General features: G+C 40.8%; 1 protein-coding gene across 1 annotated transcript in view; it reads left to right on the top strand.

Annotated features, from left to right (window-relative positions):
* Positions 1-20,682, top strand: part of hydin (HYDIN axonemal central pair apparatus protein) — a 654,146-nt gene that overhangs the window by 538,363 nt on the left and 95,101 nt on the right. Inside the window, exons 63-67 of the mRNA XM_059651568.1 lie at positions 781-892; positions 2,682-2,942; positions 7,733-7,878; positions 13,897-14,106; positions 16,503-16,663. Of these exons, the coding sequence (XP_059507551.1) occupies positions 781-892; positions 2,682-2,942; positions 7,733-7,878; positions 13,897-14,106; positions 16,503-16,663 (890 nt within the window). The remainder of the gene's footprint in view (positions 1-780; positions 893-2,681; positions 2,943-7,732; positions 7,879-13,896; positions 14,107-16,502; positions 16,664-20,682) is intronic.

Genomic DNA, 20,682 nt, shown 5'->3' with positions numbered 1-20,682 from the left:
GAGAGATTGAATCTGTTTCTTTCTTCTGAAAGGATGAGTCGATTTAATAGGTATGGAAAACTTGTCAGGGAGGATTGTGCTTTTGCTTTACAATATATTTACAATCCTTTTCACGCAGAGTCAAAGTGCATGGTTGGTTTTGGTTGTTTTTGACTGGCTCAGACACAATGGGTCAAAGGACCCTTTTTCTGTTCTGTAGATCTCTATGACTCCGCACATATAGATCACTAAAGTGTTAACCAGAGAGATTGCTGAGGCTTTAGAAAGTAAGCCATCAGGCATTTTTACTGCACGTTTGAGTTACTAAACAAATGTTTTTAGAATTTTCAGTCAACGACTGCATACTTTTTTTTCAGCGATGTCCTGAGGGCCCGATTCCTCATGGACAATGGATTACATATAAATATATGGAAAACGTGGATAAGGAAATAAATTAGATTATTAACCTGTCATTTGTATTCCTCTTCCCTTATGGAATCTGCCCTTGAAATTGAACATGTCTGGCTTTGTACATTTGTACTTAAGATAAAAATATTTTGGGAACTATCATAGAGTGTAATTCTTCTACAAGACATCAAGAGCGAGAATGATCTCTTATTAGTTTCCTCATTGCTTTCTGAAATGTGTATCCATATTATTTCCTCTGTCAAAAATAAGCCCATTGGTGCCTATGGGTTAATTTGAAGGAAGAGCAATTTAACAATCCCAAATACATTCATATCAGAGTTTGTCAATCACTTGCCACAATTAATGTATCAACTTTGTGTTTTCTCTTGATAGGTGTCTGTCAATATCTCTGATGACTATGGAGTGTTTTCTCTGAAGGAATGCATTGGAACTGTATGTGTCTATCCTAAGCGCCACTATATTCGAGAAGAGAATCCGGAAAAAGGTAACAAAAAAAAAGTGAGCTGCTTACAGGGACAATACTTTTTTTACATAGGGAACAGAACAAAACAGATTAATTGAAATATGCTGATTATAAATTTAGATTGATTCAATTTAGATATAGCACGAATGTTAAGTTAATTGGTTAAATTTAGACATGACATGAGTGTTAAGTTAATCTATAATGGATAAGGGTGTTTGATATAGTTGGAACAGAAGTGTAATTGACGTTGTTCGGGTCAGGGATAGATAGTGGTCAAGGCAGAGGAGGATTCTGTTTAGGATGGGTTGAAGCTGTTTGTTGTTATTTATTCATTCGTCATTCTCATTCCCATGTACAAATACTGGTCTGAAACGTGAATGCTAGTGTCAGACATAGCCCTTCGCTCCACAGCAAGGACACTTAGGTAGAAATAAAATTTCACATTTCTGCTGAGATTTCTTCACCACCTTCCTCACTGAGCAATAAAATTGAACAAACAAGTTATAATGCCAGCCCAGGGATCCTTCTCCTGCTGGATATGCTGGCATTGCAAGAGATCTTACTAAGTATGAATTAAGGGGAAGGCGATGGCTTAGTTGATATTACCACTCGACTATTAATACTGAAACTCAGCTTATGTCCTGGGGACCCGGGTTCAAATCCATCAATTGGAAAGAAACCTGAAATTAAGAATCTACTGATGACCGTGAAACCATTATCAGTTGTTAGGAAAAAACACCCATCTGTTTCACTGATGCCTTTCAGGTAAAAAAAACCTGCTATCCTCATCTGGTTTGGCCTACATGTGACTCCAGACCCACAGCAATATGGTTGGTTGACTCTTAACTCCTGTTTGAAATGGCCTAGCAAGCCACTCAGTTGTGCCAATCACTCCAAAGTCTCAAAGAAATGAAATCGGACGAATTGTGTGACATCAACCTAGGCACCAGAAAAGAGTAACAGAAACAGCCCTGTCGACCCTGCAAAGTATTCCTCACTAACATCTGGGGGCCAGTGCCAAAACTGGAAGAGCTGTTCCACAGACTAGTCAAGCAACAGCCTGACATAGTCATACTCACATCACACCTTACATGCAAGATAAAAAAATCTTACTGTACAGACAATGTCCCAGACACCAAAACATTGAGTATAAGAGTTGGGATGTTACGTTGTGGCTGTACAGGATATTAGTGAGGCTGCTTTTAAAATACTGCAAATATTCTGGTTGCCCTTCCATAAGAAAGATGTTCTTAAACTTGAGAGGGTGCAGAAAAGATTTACAAGAATATTGCTGGGACTGGAGGATTTGAGTTATAGGTCAAGTCTAAATAGACTGAGGCTTTTTTTGCTGGAGTGTTGGAGACTGAAGGGAGACCTTATCGAGGCTTATAAAATCATGAGAGGCATAGATAGGGTGAATAGCCAACATGTCTTTGAGTCCAAAACTAGAGTGCATAGGTTTAAGATGACAGGGAAAGATTTAAAAAGGACCTGAGGAGTAACTTTTTCACACAAAGGGTGATGCATGTATGGACAAGCTGCCAGAGGAATACAATCACAACATTTAAATGGATACATGAATTGGAAGGTTTAAAGGGGTATGGAACGAATTCTGGCAAATGGGACTAGGCAGGTTGAAATGATTGGTTGGTGCGGACAAGTTGAACCGAACGGTCTGTTTCCGTGCTGTATGACTCTGTGACTGTTTGATTCTTCCCATTTTATTAGCTCAAATTTCAATGGATAATTTTGTATTACTTTTAAAATGGTTATCAAAGTAAAACTACACTTTATTTTATCTTGCAAACAGTAAAGGAAAGTTGCATGCTCACTATCAAGCTCAACAGTGGAGAGGAGGCAAAGTTTGATGTCTCCTTCCAACCAACCCGAGCTCAACGCCTTGAAGGAGCACTGTACTTGACAGTGCTCAACAACCAGTTTGAGGACACCATTATACGATTAATTGGTGAAGGTTTTCAGGATGATATCACATTTGACAACATCCATGGACTCAGACAAACTAGCTCGGTGGAAAGCTTTACAAACTTGCTGGAGGAGAAAGACATTAAAGGTGAGGACTATGTGCAATTTTGTTGCAATAGCAGGTGTAAATTCAAAACGCAAGTCATGGAAATGTAGAGCACCAAAGGAGTTCACTTGGTCCATCATGTCTGGAGTAACCAGTTCAATGCACATCCAAATATTTTTTAACCTTTCTGTCTTTAGATTAGATTCCCTATAGTGTGGAAACAGGCCCTTTGGCCCAACAAATCCACACTGCCCTTTGGAGCATCCCACCCAGACCCATCCCCCTATAACCCACACTCCCCTGAACACTGCGGGCAATTTAGCTTGGCCAATCCACCTAACCTGCACATTTTTGGACTGTGGGAAGAAATCAGAGTACCCGGAGAAAACCCACGCAGACACGGGGAGAATGTGCAAACTCCACACAGACAGTTGCCCGAGGCTGGAATCAAACCCGGGTCCCTGGTGCTGTGAGGCTGCAGTGCTAACCACTGAGCCACCGTGCCAGTGTTACCACCCCTCTAGGCAATGAGTTATAGATCCCACCATCCTCTGGGTGAAAAATTTATTTTCAACTTTCCTCTAATCCTTTTGTCAATTACAGTAATTCCATGGCCCCAGTAATTGATTTTCAGCTAAGGAAAGGTCAGGCTCATGGTGTTTGGCGGCAGTGTACTGCTCCTGATTAATATTGGGACAGAGCTTGATCATGTTTCCCCTATAATGAGGTGGCTCAGTGGTTCGCACTGCTGCCTCACAGCATCATGCACCCAGGTTCAATTCCAGTCTCAGGCAACTGTCTGTGTGACACTTGCACATTCTCCCCACATCTGCATGGATTTCCTCCACGTGCTCCAGTTTCTTCCCAGTCAGGTTAGGTTGGCCATGCTAAATTGTCCATAGCGTTTAGGGATTGGGTCTGGGTGGGATGCTCTTCAGAGAGTCAGTGGGCCAAATGGCCTGCTTCCACACTGTAGGGATTTTATGAAATGGAATCCTTCCTATATGCCCTATGCAAATTCCTCAATATTTTACGCACCTCAATTAAATTTCTCTTCAGACACCTGAATCTAAAGTAAGACCCCTCCCCCCAATTTACCTGGCTTTTCCTTGCGCAAAATTTCTCCATTCCTGCCAACATTATTGGAAATCTCCTCTGTAACGTTTCTTGTATATTCAGATACTGCGTGTCATGCAGGGAACAGATTGTACACTGTCCTGTAGCTGGGATATAGCTGGTATTTTCTCCCTACTCAGGTATCCTATGAATCAACCAATAAAAGGAAGCAATCTCTATGTGTTCTTAAACACCTTATCTACATGTTGTGCTGCTTTCAGAGATTGTATGAACAAGGACTGTTAGATCCCTAATTTTTCTCAGTGTCTCTATATTCTACTCATTCCTGTGCAATTGGTCCACCTGAATTGTTGGGATATGGTTGTGGTTTGGCTTCCCAGATGAACCAACCTCTTCGTATGAATTGAACACCACATCATTACACTGACTTTTATTGAATATGTCAGTGATTTCACTAGTATTTCATTTCAGCAATATTCTATAGAGTTTGATTAAATTTATTCCTCACAATACCAATCACTGGTTAGTTAATACAAAATCACTCTGTGAGATTTCAGTTCTGCTCCATTTTTGTTTCTACCAAAATCACCAACCTGACTTTGAATTGGATGTTAACACAAGCATTTAAAGTTCCTGAAATTTGATTGAATAATCTCACTTGCCTTTAGCTTCAACATTTTTCAAAAAGCTTGACACCATCCTTGAAAAGGGCAAAACAACTTTCTTGATTGGCACCCCATTCAATACATAAATATTTAATCACATCACTATTGGTACACACTGGTAGTATCAATGACCTGTACTGCAGCAACTAGACTCCTTTGACTGCTCCATCCAATTCCATGAGCTCCACTACATAGAAGGATATGCAGTAGATATGTAGGAGCACTACTACCTGCGAGTCCTCCTCCAAGCCACTCAAAATTCCGGTTTAGAAATAATCACTGTTCTTTGACAAAACAAGTTCTAGGTCAAAATCCTAGAACTTCCTCCCTAATGTGAATATACCTGTTTTACAGACTAGTGTCTTTCTGTTGAATTAGCCAGGAAAAGATTTTTGAAGATTTATGAGTGTCTTAGTGTAAATGCATAGTTTAGCACCAGCACCAGTTTCTACTTTTCCCTTCTGGACTCTTTTCCTACACAGAAGCCCATACTCCATTAGGGAAGAACACAACTTTTTTTATTTTATTAAATTTACCACTAATTTATCTAATCACTTAGTCAATAATTAACAAATTGACTTCGACCAGTGATGCAACAGCGCTCTGAAAGCTTGTAATTTTAAATAAACCTGTTGGACTATAACATAGTATCATGTGATTTCTGACTATGACTACCTACAGTGGGATTGTGACACTAATAAAAATCAGTAAGGTGGGTGTAGTGATTGTAACAAGGTTAGCCAGCTGGACATCATAGAATATGATTTCCCTGATTGAGGCTGTTAGTTTGGTCCAGTCAGGGAGCCCAAGCTGACATATTAAAAGAGGAGCATTAGAAATTCTGATACTCTGATATCTGGCTTTGAAGTGACAGTACTAAAGTCAAGGACTGTCATGTATAAGTAAAGGGTGACTTGGTGACAGGGTACCAGCCTCTGTGGAGTTATGTCATTGGGGAAAGAACCCAGCTCTTTTTAGTCACTGTATCAACTAAATAAATAAGTTACAATCACTCCCCTCCAGGGCAGTGCAGCAATAACATAAAAGGAAAGATGGTAAAAGATGGAGGGGAGTAAATCAAAATGGAATTCCTGTTGGACATAATGTACCCAAGCCCCTGCACTTTGAAAGCTTTGACTGGTGCTGGTGGACATAGTTAGTTCTTTCCCCAGGGATACATGGGCATGGATGTAAACACTGAAATAGGGACTGGCAGTTGAGTACTATGACCTCATCCATGGCCTGCAGCCTGAAAGTGTTGGTGACCACATTAACCAAGCCTCAGAGTGGCCCATAATGCAGTCCTCTGACTTGTCTGCCCCCTACAATTGGGAGTTGTGGGAGCTAAAGTGAAACCAAAAAAAAAACAAAAGATTATTTAAATAATCAAATGCGGGGGGGCGGTGTTTTACCCTTGAGAGCATGTTCAAGTCTCTCTTACTCCTGAAATGTTTTCTGTCATCTCCAAACAGTTTGGATAGAAAGTACTTTCTGGTTTATCCTGAAACAGCCCTGACTCTCTAACACTGACAGATGTGCTGCAGAGGTCCAAGAAGAAGGCTCAAAGGCAACTGCAAATAGATAGTAAATGTTGGCCTCGGCAGCGACGCTCACTCCCCACAAACCAAGTGAGAAAAGTTGGGATTTCCGAGTATGCTTTTGCAGGTGCCAGTATAACTTTAGTTTTGTAGAATTCAACGGATATCAAATTCACAAAAGCTCATCATTAGAAAATTGCACTTCTGCACGTGATGATTTTTTTCACCCTTTCCAAATAGATTTTCTTCACCCTTTACAAATAGATTTTCTCTGTCCACTTTAAAACTTCACTTCTATTAACAATCCAAATTCCCCTGAGCTAAAGTGTGATTTGGAATACTTTGCCACAGGATAGAAAATAAAGTCTTTTAACAGTGATGTACAGACTGACCTGAGTCCAGCCATCATACTTTCCTGATCATAAGTGTATCAAGCTTCAGGAAATGTGCACTGGATCTTGGGTCCTAATGCAGTCCAAGCATTAAACAGCACTGTTGAACTCAGTACCCAAATTACCCTGACATTGCACAGTTGATCTGTTCATCCATATTGTTCCCTGCTCCTTGGATGGAATTCAATCTGGTGGTTACATAAGCAGCAAAGGTGTTGCTTAATGGATTTCCAGATTCATGGGCTCCATGGATTTTAATATAGCTGCCATGCACACTTTCCTAAAATTGCAGTTCATTTGCTCACTTTGGGTGTGAGCTGTCCTGAGCCCTCGTCAGAAGTTGTTTCACTGGACATTGTATTCCTTAGTTGGTTTTAAATGTGTAAGGGTACGATCAAGGAAGGCCATGTAGTTAACATATATATTTAGCATGCTTCCCACAATTTGGTCCAGAAAGGGCCATTGTCAAAGCGAAGAAGTGAATTGGCTTTAATAAATGACATGAGAGATCCCAGATGACAATCCTCATTGCTGCCTGGCCTGGACAGAAAAGTCTCCCTCTTTCTCTGGCACTCCAGACTGGATTTTAGAATCCTTTTACAGCTTCCATCAAGCAGGAAAGCAAGGAGGTAGATCAGTAAACTAGGGCAACATGCCATTGATGATGAAGAGCCCATGATTTTACAATACAGACGGTGGAGAATGCAACAGAACTGCTACCTAACAGTAGTCTATTTGGAGTCCTTAATTATGATATGCTCTGTCTGCCAAGAAGCCCTCATCCACTGACTTTCTAGGACGTGATAAAATCTACCTTAATCTTGTTCACCAGCTTTTGATTATAGTTGTGCTTTACATGTCATCCATGCCTCAGTGACTTACTCTTACTTCCCTGTCAGAGAGTTGTGGTTTCAAGTCGTCCTTCAGCATGTTGAACAGTAATCCATGCTGACATATCAGTGCATTATCATATCTTGGTTAACACATTTCAGTTTTAACTGCTGAATTCAACCTTGTGACAAGAACTGTCTAATTACTGACCCAATAATTCAGGTAAGTCTGCCTTGTCTTTGTGAATGTCTTTAACATGTGTGATTCTCAGCACTGTGGTTGTAGGATAGATGAAGACATATAGCTGTTTTAATGGTTTTCCATTCCAGCCACACATTTGGAGCATATTGAATTTGGAGATTGCCATATTGGCAAGCCATATCTGGTGACCTTCACAATGACCAATCGAAGTGCAGCAGACATCGTACGATTTGAATGGATTTCAGACATCAGTGAGTTCAACATCTCTCCACAGGTAATTGAAAGAACAACCCCCCACCCCCAATCACTGCCCCATTATGCCAAATACCATAATAATATCAGCACTAGGAATCAGGAAGAGTATCTCCAATGTAGGAGATAGGCCTAGGCCGGACTAAGGAAGGCTCAGAGGAAGCATGAAGAAACTAAGGTAGGCTGTGATAAAACAAATTGTAAAATGTTCTTATTTACTAATAGTAAAATGATTAGCGAATGATAGAGTGGGCCCATAAGGAATGAGCAGGGCAAGCTGCTCACTGAATCAAAGGGTTTGGCAGTGGCACTAAGTATAAGTACTTTGCTTCTGTAGTGAATGCAATGAGATAAGCCAGGTGGACCTCACAGAATATTATTTCCCCAATTGGGGCTGTTAATCTGGTCCATTCAGGGACCCCCGGCTGGCTGATATAAACAGGAGTGCCACTGGTTCTGATAACTCTGACAGCTGGCTCTGAAGGAGCTGGATCAGTATGGAGGACTCATGCAAATAAAGGATCACTTGGTGACTGTGGAGTTATTTCAGCTTCTGTCTTTACCAAATTAGAAAATAGTGACAATGGGCCAGTTGAAAATTTGGATTCTGAGCAACTGAGCAGTATAGGGATAAGTAAAGAAGAGGTGCTAAAAAGACTGGCAGTACTCCAGGCAGAAGAGTCACCAGGCCCAGATGAGATACATCCAAGTTTGCTGAGAGAGGTACGGAAGCAAATCATGCAGCCATTAACAAAAATTTTCCAGGCCTCTCTGAACACAAGATTAGTCCAGGGGGACTAAAGGATTGCATAGGTGATGGCATTTTCCTTAAAAAGGGGCAAAACCTAACTCAGGAAATGATGTGGAGGCGCCGGCGTTGGACTGGGGTGGACAAAGTCAGAAGTCACACAACACCACATTATAGTCCAACAGGTTTATTTGAAATCACAAACTTTTAGAGTATGTCCCTTCAGCAGTGCTGTTGTGTGACTTCTGACTTAACCCAGGAAACACAGACTTGTCAACTTGACATCAATAGTAGAAAAACTGAATGAGGCCATAATACAGGATAAAATAAATATACACTTAGAGAAAAATAAGTTAATATTAGACACTCAACATGGCTTAATCAAGGGTAGATCACGTTTGACAAATTTAATTGAATCATCTTATGAGGTGACACAGGCAATGAATTTATTGTTGTGGATGTAGTGTTTTTGGTTTTCACAAAGCATTTGATTTCGTGTCACATTGAAGACTGGTTAGCAAATTAGATTAGATTCCCTACAGTGTGGAAACAGGCCCTTTGGCCCAACAAGCCCACACCGCCCCTTGAAACATCCCACCCAGGCCGAGACCCATCCCCCTATAACCCACACACCCCTGAACACTATGGGGCAATTCAGCATTACCAATCCACCTAACCTGCACATCTTTGGACAGTGGGAGGAAACCAGACCACCCAGAGGAAACCCACGCAGACACGGGGAGAATGTGCAAACTCCACACTGACAGTTGCCCAAGGCTGGAATTGAACCTGGGTCCCTGGACCTGTGAGGCTGTAGTGCTAACCATCGAGCCACCGTGCCACCCTGTTTGGGATTTTCTGTGTCCTTGGCAGCATGGATTAAAAGTTAGATAAAGGATCGGAAACGGTCAAGTTGGAAGTGATGTTCCCCAGGAATCTGTTTTGGACCCTTGCTTTTTTTTTTACTTATATCGACAATTTGGAGATGTATGTTGAGGTCAAAATCTCTAAATTTGCAGTTGATACTAAGCCAGGGAGAATAGTGAATTATGAGGATGATTGAGTGACTTCAGTGAGATGTATACCTTGTTGGCAAAATGAGCAGACACCTGGCAGATAAATTTCATTGCAGTGAAATGTGAGGTGATACATTTTGGTAGAAGAAACACCGAGAGACAAGATGGGCTCAATGATACAATTTTGAGAGAAGTATATTATAGAGGGGCCTTGGGGTTCAAGTGCATTAATGTCTGAAGGTGGCAAGGCAAATTGAAACAGTTGTTCAGGTTATAGCATCCTTGGGTTAATAAATAGAGGCATAAAATATAAAAGCAAGGAAGTGATGTTACACCTCTGCAAATCATTGGTCAGACTATATTTAGAATATTGTGTTAAATTCTGAGCTCCTTATTTAAGGAGGGATATTAAAGTCGTGGGGAGAGTGCAAAGAAGATTATTGGAACGACACCAAGAACAAGGCATTTTAGACATGAGGAATGCTGAGAGAAATTTAGTTTGGAGTATAGGAGATTAAGAGATGACCTTCCTGAGGTGTTCAAAATTATGAGCAATTTTGACAGGGTAAGGAAGGATACTGTGTTATCACTATGTTAGTAACTAGGGGTCACAATTTCAAAATTATTAGCTAGTGAGATGAGGAGAAACGTCTTACTGAGAAGCATCCTGACCTGAAACATCAGCTTTCCTGTTCCTCTGATGCTACCTGGCCTGCTGTGTTCCTCCAGTTCCACACTTTGTTACTGAGACAGTTGTTAGGATTTGGAATAGGCTGCCTAGGTGAGTGGTGGAGTTGGATTCCATGGGTGATTTCGAAAGAGCTAGATATTTATTTGAAAGGGATAAATTTAGAGCACTATAGAGGTAAGGTTAGAAATGGGACTAGGTGGGTATCTCTTTTTGGAGCTGGTATAGACACAATGGGTGGAATGGCTTCCTTCTGTACTGTAAAACTCTATGATTAACACTGATACCAGCTATAACCTAATGATTTGATACCTTGCCATTCAATTATTTATTGCATGCTACCAGTTGAGGGGAGATGCTAAATTAAAGAATGCAGTTTGATTGAATTTTATTGTCACTTGTACCGAAATACAGTGAAAAGCTTTGTTTACGAGCAGTCCAAGCAGCTCACAGCAAGCAAACAATGGGACAAATCAAAAAGACTTAGAGGCATACAGGTTACAATGCAGGTTACATTGTTTCAGGCTAGAGTGCATTCAACAGTCTATTAACAGCCAGAAAGAAGCTATTCCTGAACCTGCTTGTGCATGTGTTCAAGCTTTTGTATCTTCTGCCTGACAGAAGATGTTGTAGGAGATCATTACTGGGATGCAATCGGTCTTTGATGTTGGCAGCCTTACCGTGGCAGTGAGCCGTGTAAATGGAGTCCACGGATGGAAGGTTGGCTTCCATGATGGTCTGGGCTATGCACACCACCTTGTGTAGTTTCTTACAGTCTTGGGCAGAGCAGTTTGCATACCAGGCCATTATATACCTACACAGTATGCTTCCAATGATGCATCCGTAGAAGTTGGTGAGGGGCCTTATGGACATGCCAAATTTCCATAGCTGTGTTTGAAAGAAGAGGTGTTGCTGCGCCTTCTAGACTGTCACATTTCCTTGGGAAGTCTAGGACAGGTTGTCAGTTATTGTCACTCCGAGGAACTTGATGCTGTTCACTGTCAACCTCAGTACCGTTGATGTAGATGGGGCCGTCTTCTCCTCCTTTCTTTCTGAAGTTGATGATCAGTTCTTTAGTTTTGCCAACGTTGAGAGACAGATTGTTTTCATTGCACCATGTCACCAAGCCCTCTATTTCCCTCCTCTATTTTGACCGTGGTTGTTAGATATCTGTCCCACTACAGTGGTGTCATTAGCAAACTTGTAGGTAGCATTCATTTAGAATTTGGCAACACAGACATAGGTGTACACTGAGTACAGTCGGGGACTGAGGACGCATCCTTTGGGGGCTCCAGTGTTCTCCTCATAGAGGCATAGATACTGAGGCCTACAATATGGAAAAAATCTCGTCAGCATCTGCATCAGTCAAAACAACCACCTTACTACTCCACCCCCATTTTCCAGACCCACAGCCTTGTATTCCTTTGCATCTCAGTCCTAAACAGCCTAAACCATATCCTTAGACTGTGACCCCTGGTTCTGGATTCCCCAGTCATTGAGAACATCCTTCTGGTGTTTGCCCTGTCTAGTCCTGTTAGAATTTTAGAGGTTTCTATAAGATCACCCCTCAAATTTCTAAACTCCAGTAAAAATAGTTCTAACCAATCCAGTCTGTCTTCATACATCAGTCCTGCCATACCAGGAATCAGTCTGTTGCACTCTCTACATCACCAGAACCTCATATAAGGAGACCAAAACTACGCACAATACTCCAGGTGTGGTCTCATCAAGGCACTGCACAACTGGAACTAGTCATGTCCCTTTACTCGAATCCCTTCGCTATGAAGGCCAACATACTGTTTGCCTTCTTTACTGCCAGCTGACCTGTATGCTCATTTCAACAACTGGTGTGTAAGGATGCCGAGATATCATTGTACTTCCCAGTTTCCCAATCTATTGCTACTCAGATAATCTGCTTTCCTGTTTTTTTGCTACAAAAATGGATACCTCTCATTTATCCACATCATTATTTCATCTGCCATGCATTTGCCCATTGACTCAACTTGTCCAAATGATGCTGAAACATCTCTGCACAGTCCTCACAGTTCACCTCTTCCGTCCCCCCACCTAGTTTTGTGCTATGTTCCCTAGCTGTTGATCAGTCTGCAAGTGTGTGTGATTTTCAACCTAGTGGTGTTCATAGAAAGGCTGAAATCACAGCCACAACCTTCCGATGTATGCTTGAAGTAGGAACTTAAACCACAAAACTCACCAAGTGCCCTTAGAGGCATTCTCCAAACAGGTAACCACTGCCGTAAAGAAGGTCAAGGACATTAGGTTTCTCTCCAAGCCAGTCACCATCCTGACTTGGAAATTACTCAAAACCCTGGAGCTCTCTCCCTAATGACATTGTGGGTCAACTTACAGCACATGGATTGCAACAGTTAAGGAAGGCAGGTCACCACCACCTTGTCAGGGGAAACTAGAAATTGGCATTAAATACTCGCCCAGCCAGCGATGCCCACATCTCTGAAATGAATATTAAATAAAAGCTATGGCAAATAGCTGACAAGGCTGCTAGGTTAGAAGCCTATCTCTCAATTCATTTTGCCATTGACCACATATTTTGCATGTCTATTATGCTTCTATTCCTCAGCCTCTGCCCCCATATACACTCATTTCATATTTCCCAAGCTCCTTATAAGTTTTTCAAACCTCCTCATATCTCATACCTCCCATGCCCACATCTGCTCCTTAGACTTATGCCTTTTTTGCCCCCTCATACATTCGATGCCTATATAGTTTTGTCTAGCCCTTCATACCTTTAATGTCCTCACAGTATCCCCACAACTTCTCCAAATCACTTCATTTCTCTCATACTCCCTCCTTAGCCCTTTGTCCCCCACCACATTTGTCTGTCCATCATGCTCCAATGCACCTTCCATGACCACCCACATAGTACTTTTTATGTAGAAAGCTCAATATTAACAGTAGGAGCCTTTGAAATGATAATTGAGTAAAAAAATGAAAGCTCATCTTTTCTTTAAAAAAAAGTTCCACTTAGAAGCTCATTGAACTGTCAATCAAACACATAACTATTCACAACAGAAATAAAAACTGTAGCAGAAACTCAGCCGGTCTGGCATCATCAGTGGAGACAAATCAGAGTTAATTTTAGATCCAGCAATCCTTCTTCAGAACAGACCGTTCTGAATTATTTAGTGTTTGCTTACCATTCAAAGCAAAGCCCTATAATCAATTGCTATCTTAATGATGAATTTAATTTACCAAATGTATCCTCTGAAGTTGACAAGAGCCTTCAAACTTTCTATCTTTATGATAAGCTCCCCCACGGTTCACAACTTGATGACTCTTGCATCTTTTGCACTGGCTTCAGAAATACATCAAACTTGCTAAAGCTATTGCAAGGAGGTAGCAAGAACAGCAGATGCTTAAGTCAGAGATAACACAGTGTGGAGCTGTTGGAACACAGCAGGCCAGGTAGCATCAGAGGAGTGGGAAAGTTAAGGTTTCGGGTCAGGACCCTACTTGTTATTGCAAACAAGCTTCATTGCTAAGAATTCTTCATATCCAAATATGTTTCTTTATATAACCTGTGTTTTATGATGATTTTGTTTTTCTGAACAGTTTGGTCATTTGCATGCCGGATGTGCAAAGGATATGACAGCTACATTTAAATCAGATCTGCCCGTGACATACAACCAACACACAATAAAATGCATAGTGTCAAAAATCACCTACCCAGTGCCCTCTGACCAGGTTCAAGATTGGGACAGTCGCCTGAGTGTTGTGAAGTGGCTAAATGCTAGGCATGGAGTTCGGCCAGCTAAGAAGAAGGTGAGTTACTAATAAATAAAAACAACAATTGCTGGAGAAAACCAGCAGGATTGGCAGCATCTGCGGAGAGAAAACAGAGTTAATGTCTCATGTCCCTTCTTCAGAAGCAGTTCAAAGGGATTTGAGTTACCTTCATATTAGACCATATATTAATTTATCTGAAGCATCATAGTTCACTTCCTCGGTAAGTACCGTAGATCCCTTGCTCAGACTCTTTCATGAGATGGGGAAGGGGACCTGCAAATTGTTCAATGGAAGTTTAAAATTCCTGAGAGATCTCCACATGGTCCACACATCAAGAATTCCACAGTGTCTCAACGTACATCTTTAGTCGCAAGTCTGGTAAAATACAGGAATATTTGGAATATATATTACAAAAATGTTAGTAGTGCAATCAATATCTAAAAGGATCAAGCCACACTGAAAGGTTCTTACTCAGGAAAGACTGATTGGGTTCTTTACTCATCGAAAAAGCTGGGAGGTGACCTGAAACTTGAAAGTGTGTTAAGGAAGATAATTGGCGACAAAGGTGCTTTGTGAGTAGGAAAACACACAAAAAGCCACCAGTGAGTTTATCAGAAATGTTACAATAAATGACAACCTAATATATAAAGGAAAGCTGTCTCACCTCACTTATTTCTCCAATACTGCAACAAAAATAAAACAAGACTCCTGCTCTACTACATTGTCTAACTGAGGAATTCAAATTACAGAATTAGAAAATGACACAGTACAGAAGAGGCCATACAACCCATCAAGTTTGTACTGCCAAAAATGTATTGCTATTTACAATAGTGCCGCGTTCTTGCACTTGGCCCATAGCCTTGAATGTTATAGCATTCCACATGCTCATCCATGTACTTTTTAAAGGCTGTGAGGTTTATTACCTCAGCCACTCTCCCTGGCAGTTAATTCCAGACTCCTACTGCCCTTTAGGTGAATATGATTTCCTCAAAGCCTATTTTAACTCCTGCCTTTAAAGTGCTGCCCCCTTGTTATTGACCCTTCAACTTGGGAAACAGTTGCTTTCTGTTCACCCTGTCTGTGCCCCACATAATCTTATACAACTCTGCCAGGTCCCTCCTCAAGCTTCTCTGCTCCAACGAAAACAACCTGAGCTTATCCAGCCTCGCTTCATCGCTGAAATTCTCCATCCCAGGCAACATCCTGGTGAATTTCCTCTGCATCACCTTCAGTGCAATCACATCGCTACGGTGCCCATAATTGCACAGAGTACTCCAGCTGTGACCTAACTAAAATTCTGTACAGTTTCATCATAACTTTTTTGTCTTTATAATCTCTACCGATAAAGGCAAACATCCTATATGCTTTCTTACCTACCCTATTAACCTGTACATAATCTTCAGAGATTTGTCAACAAACATCCCAAGATCCCTCTGTTCCACTGAGCTTCCGAGTGTCCTGTCATTCACTGAGTACATCCTTGTCTCATTCCTTCTTCTAAATTGCATCCCTTCACATTTACCACTGTTAAGTTATACCTGCCACTGATCTGTCCATCTGACCAATCTGTTTATATCCTCCTGTAACCTAAGACCTTCCTCCTCACTGTCAATCACCCGGCCAGTCTTTGTGTCATCTGCAAACTTACTTATCAGATGATGCAGAACTCCTTTCCTTCCTTTATATAGCCTGTGTTCCAAAATCTCTATTCTCTGATTTCCACATCCTTTCTTCTCTCACATGATGCATTTCACTTTTTTATCTGGACTGCTTGTTCAATCAAGCAGTGACATTTGGTACCCACTCAACATCAGTTCATTTTGTCAGAGTTTCAGCTCATTTCCCATCAAATATCCTCAGGCTTTATAGGAGCATGGAATTTCCAGCAGAGAGAAAACCCATTGATACTGTGTGGAGCAACTATATGGTGGTTAATTATTGCGCTTTGATTTCTAAAGTTGACTTTTTGTGTTTAAATTTAATTCTTCAAATACTTCTCAAATTTCCCATCAATCAAAGTTATTGTCAGTGGCTCAATAGCCATTTGTAGAAAAGCTCTCCGTGATGTTGTGTAAATGTCTTCTGGCTTTGCTGTTCAGCCTTCTCAAGGTTGTGCAAAATTGGACCACATTCAGTCTTATTGCCTGTGAAATTTCACTCGCAGTTTTCATACAGAATGAACAGTGCACTTTACACCAGCAGGCAAGGCTCCTTGCTTTTGAAATATAGTGGGCTCTTAGGAATTCACAGGCAACTGGTTTGTATTGCTCTTGTTTTTGGAGGGGTATGTAATGGGAGTTGAAATTGCACTGTTGGCAAAATTTGTGAATGAGTTTGAACTCAATTTCTCAGATTGTAAAACATATTAACACATGTAGTTAAAACAGTATTTGTCACTAAATGAATCCATTTTGTTATTGTCTATTTTCCAGGTAGTAGAGGTGGAACCTGAACCTGTCCACATGGTTTTGGAAGACAGCTCTCGGGAGCTAGAGTTGAAGATCAGTGCCATGGTGGATTACAGTGATTTTGAATGTACCTGTAAAAGTATCATCTTTAAAGACACAATGTTGTACCAATCTCGAGTCTACAAGTAAGTGTCTTAGGATAGGATGGAGATTTTTCCTTGTCCTTGAGGACTCCATCTATAACGTCAGTGACGGGTTTGTCAAACTTACAAGAGGAAATCAAAGAAGGCCTGCAGAAATTCCAAGTGTTTCTCCATTTGTTTACTCCCTTTTTTCTCACCTTTTTGTTTTTGCTGAAACATTCTGATGGCAGTATGATCATAGGCTCTGGAAATGCTCTGCCACATGGCTGGTCTTTATTGTCTGAGCTCAGATGAGGAATATTGGCTGGATATTTGCATTTAGGGTGCAACAACTGAACCCAACCCTGTCCTCACCAATACTCTAGACACACAACCCTTCTAATTGATATTGACCATCATCTTGGAATTGAGAGTCATGTGATGTTTGCCTCTTAACCAGCAGTGCCCACCAAACTAATTTCATGGTGGAGATTTGGAAAGAGACTGGAATCAGCTTTCTGCCTCTTGCCATAAGTTCATGGCAGAGTGTAAGTGGGCAGTTAAAAGCCCATTTTTGGGCCAGTCCTGGACATGAAGCTCTAACCCTCACCACCTAAACCCTTGCCTCATGCCCTCACTATGCCCGTGCTCCTCATGTTGCCCCTAGACCCCTCCATGCCCTCTTCATTTACTGTATCACCAATATATAGAACTCAGAACTACTATAATAACATTGGGAAAACTTTGAAAAGTTGATAGGTCTCCCAAATTAAACAAACAGTATTCCTTTTTAAAAAAAACAGAAAGCTACTTAACAAAACATAAATCTGCAATTAATCCTGCACATATTCCCATTGATGGCTGTGTCAACAACTCCTGTTGAATAGAATCTACTACTGAATTTGGAGCTCAACCAGACATTTATAACAAACCTTCATTAAGCACTGTGTCAACAAAACCTCTTCAGTTGAATACACAGAAGTCTTTGAAGAAAACCAGAAGCTCAGCCATCTGTTAAAGTTTTGAAACAGTCAAACAGATGGCTAAGCTTAACTTTTAAGGCAAACATGAAAGTAAAAAGAACACTTCAGTTAAGTATGAATTTCACTGCTGTGTAATACAGAATGAAATCCAGTGAAATTACACTCTAATTTCACAATGAAGTTCTATCGCCCAGAAAGTTATCCAGATGTCAGATACGATAACCTACCAAACACATTATCTAATGGTGAATCACTCTTTCAAGGCCCTATGAGTACTCATTGTAATATAAACAAATCATGATACAATATAAAAACCGAAAGAACTGTGGATGCTCTAAATCAGGAGCGAAAACAAAGTTGCTGGAAAATTTCAGCAGGTCAGTCAGCATCTGTGAAGGAAAAAACATAGTTAATGTTTTGGGTCCAGTGACGCTTTCTCAGAACTGATGGCGGCTGAGAAAACGTACGTTTATATTCAGAAAATAGGGGAGGGGGATGGGGTAGGGGGTAAACAATAGGATAGAGCCTCAAGAGAGAGGTGAGCAGTTGGACAGATATAGAGTTGATAAGATTGCTATTATAATGCACCGCCCTATTCCCTGGACAGCAGGCCTGTCTCTGGCTTGCTACAGTGTTCTAGCGAAGCCCAACACAAGCTGGAAGAACAACACCTCATTTTCTGCTTGGGGGCCCTGCAGCCCTATGAATTCAATGTCAAGTTCAATAATTTTAGGGTCTAAACTCTCCCAGCCTCCTACCCCACACACCAGGCCTTGCTACCACATAGCCTGCCTACTGCATGCTACCTGTTGTTAGTGTTGTTAGTCACAAAGAGTCCCCGATAACAACTATTCACCCTCCCAGCCTGATCGTTATCAACTCTTTGGGAGATCCTCTGGTTATCAAAGCTGCTACCTTAATGCAATTTTTTCAATGTACAGTAAAATCCTCATTTTTGGAACATATGGGGTATGGTGGTGCCAGTTACATGAATCTGCCACTTGCATAAGAAACATCATTAAAGAATCCCAGTACAATACACTCTTTTAACATGCTTCCCCCGTGATCACCTCCTGTTCTTGAAGTTTAGGTTTGTCAGCATTAAAAATACTGTATAATTTCTTCTGTATTTAATGCCATTGTAACAGGGGTATCCTCATCAACATTCAGAGGTCATCTCTGGAATTTTCTTTTCAACTAGATGTACAGCACTTGCCCAATCAATTCCATGAATTCTTCACACACAATTTTCACATGAAATCATTCAAAAATTTCTTCTTTGCCGAGCTGTCCTTCTTCAAACAAGACATGAGGCAGGGTTTCACCAACACCTTTTCAGAGTCTCACTTTTCACCTGGTTACATACACACAGCACATTAAAAATAGCATCTTTACTAAAGTGCTTTGGCTGAAATTTGGGAAATTTGCCTTCATAGTTTGTCAGCTTTCTCATTAAGGTATTAAGGGGAGGTGGTAGCCTTATGGTATTATCACTGGACTGTTAGTCCCGACACCCAGGTAATGTTTTGGGGCTGTGGGTTCAAATCCTGTGACAGCAGACAAATTCAATTAAAAATCTGGAATTAAGGATCTACTGATGACCATAAATCCATTGCCAATTGTTGAGGAAAAACCATGTGGTTCACTAATCTCCTTTTAAGGAAGGGAACTGTCATCTTTAGCTGGTCTGGCCTACAAGCCCACAGCAGTGTGGCTAATTCTAATTTTAAGGAAGGGAGCTGTCATCTTTAGCTGGTCTGGCCTACAAGCCCACAGCAGTGTGGCTAATTCTAATTTTAAGGAAGGGAACTGTCATCTTTAGCTGGTCTGGCCTACAAGCCCACAGCAGTGTGGCTAATTCTAAGCTGCCCTCTTGATGTTGGGGGATGGGCAATAAATACTGGCCTAGCCAATAATGCCTTTGTCCTCCGAATAAATAAAGCATTTTCAAATTTTGGATTATACCCTCACCCATTGGCTGAAGCAAACTTGTCACATCAGGAGAGAGAAAACACACAAAGGTATTGTCATTAATGAGTTGTTCTGTTGGGGGATGAGTGCAACAGTTATCCAATAAAAAACCTAACTTTGCTATCTTCAGTTGTTCCTTTCTTTGGCAAATGTTCTTTTGTACCAGTTGGAGCGACACTAAAAATTTCTGGTTCCATCCAAGCATTACTTTTGCCTTTGAAATGCACAGAAGATACTTTTGAAACTTAGTTTTGTATATTGTCCAAAATCAGTCAATTTCACCTCATGCATTCCCACAGCATTACCACACACAGCCACGGTTATATGATCTTCCATTTTGCTTAAAGCCATGAGCCACCTTTTCTTCATTACAAGCTAAGGTTGTGTTTGGAAAACATAGCCAGATTAACCACATCTCATCAGAATTGTACTAATGCTGAACAGTCAGTTATATTCAATCGCAAGTTTATTAAAATTTTACAAAACTCTTCAGCTAATTTTGTATCCATAGATTTCTGTTCACCTGATACCTCAACCTTTTCAATCCCATGTCATGTCTCAAAGTGAGTGAGCCATCCTTAATAAAAGGCACACAACTCTGGGATTTTCATCTTGTCTTCTCTTAAAATTCCTTTGCTTTTCCACTAGCATTACTCCAGAGACACATGTATCTTCTGGCCTCTTCTGACTATTTGGACAATGCACAATCCAAATCTTTATGTTTAGGAATATAGCATGTATGATGCTATTCTATCCTAATATCACTCTCCGATTTCTCAAAAAACTCTAAGCTTTCCCGTTTGCACTTCAATGTCATAGAACGTTGACAAATCATCATTGAATTCCGGCATATGTACATTGAAATGTTCACACTTTTCTCATCTTATATACTTTCATTTTCCACTTCAAATTCAAAACAGCATGTTTGCATTAGAGAAAAGAAGGTTGAGAGGTGACTTAATTGAAACATATAAAATAATCAGAACGTTAGATAGGGTGGATAGGGAGAGCCTTTTTCCTAGGATGGTGATGGCAAGCACGAGGGAGCATAGCTTTAAATTGAGGGGTGAAAGATATAGGACAGATGTTCGAGGTAGTTTCTTTACTCAGAGAGTAGTAAGGGAATGG

This window comes from Stegostoma tigrinum, chromosome 16 (assembly GCF_030684315.1).
Source record: "Stegostoma tigrinum isolate sSteTig4 chromosome 16, sSteTig4.hap1, whole genome shotgun sequence".
Classification (NCBI taxonomy): domain Eukaryota; kingdom Metazoa; phylum Chordata; class Chondrichthyes; order Orectolobiformes; family Stegostomatidae; genus Stegostoma; species Stegostoma tigrinum.
This window is presented reverse-complemented; position numbering and strand designations above follow the sequence as displayed.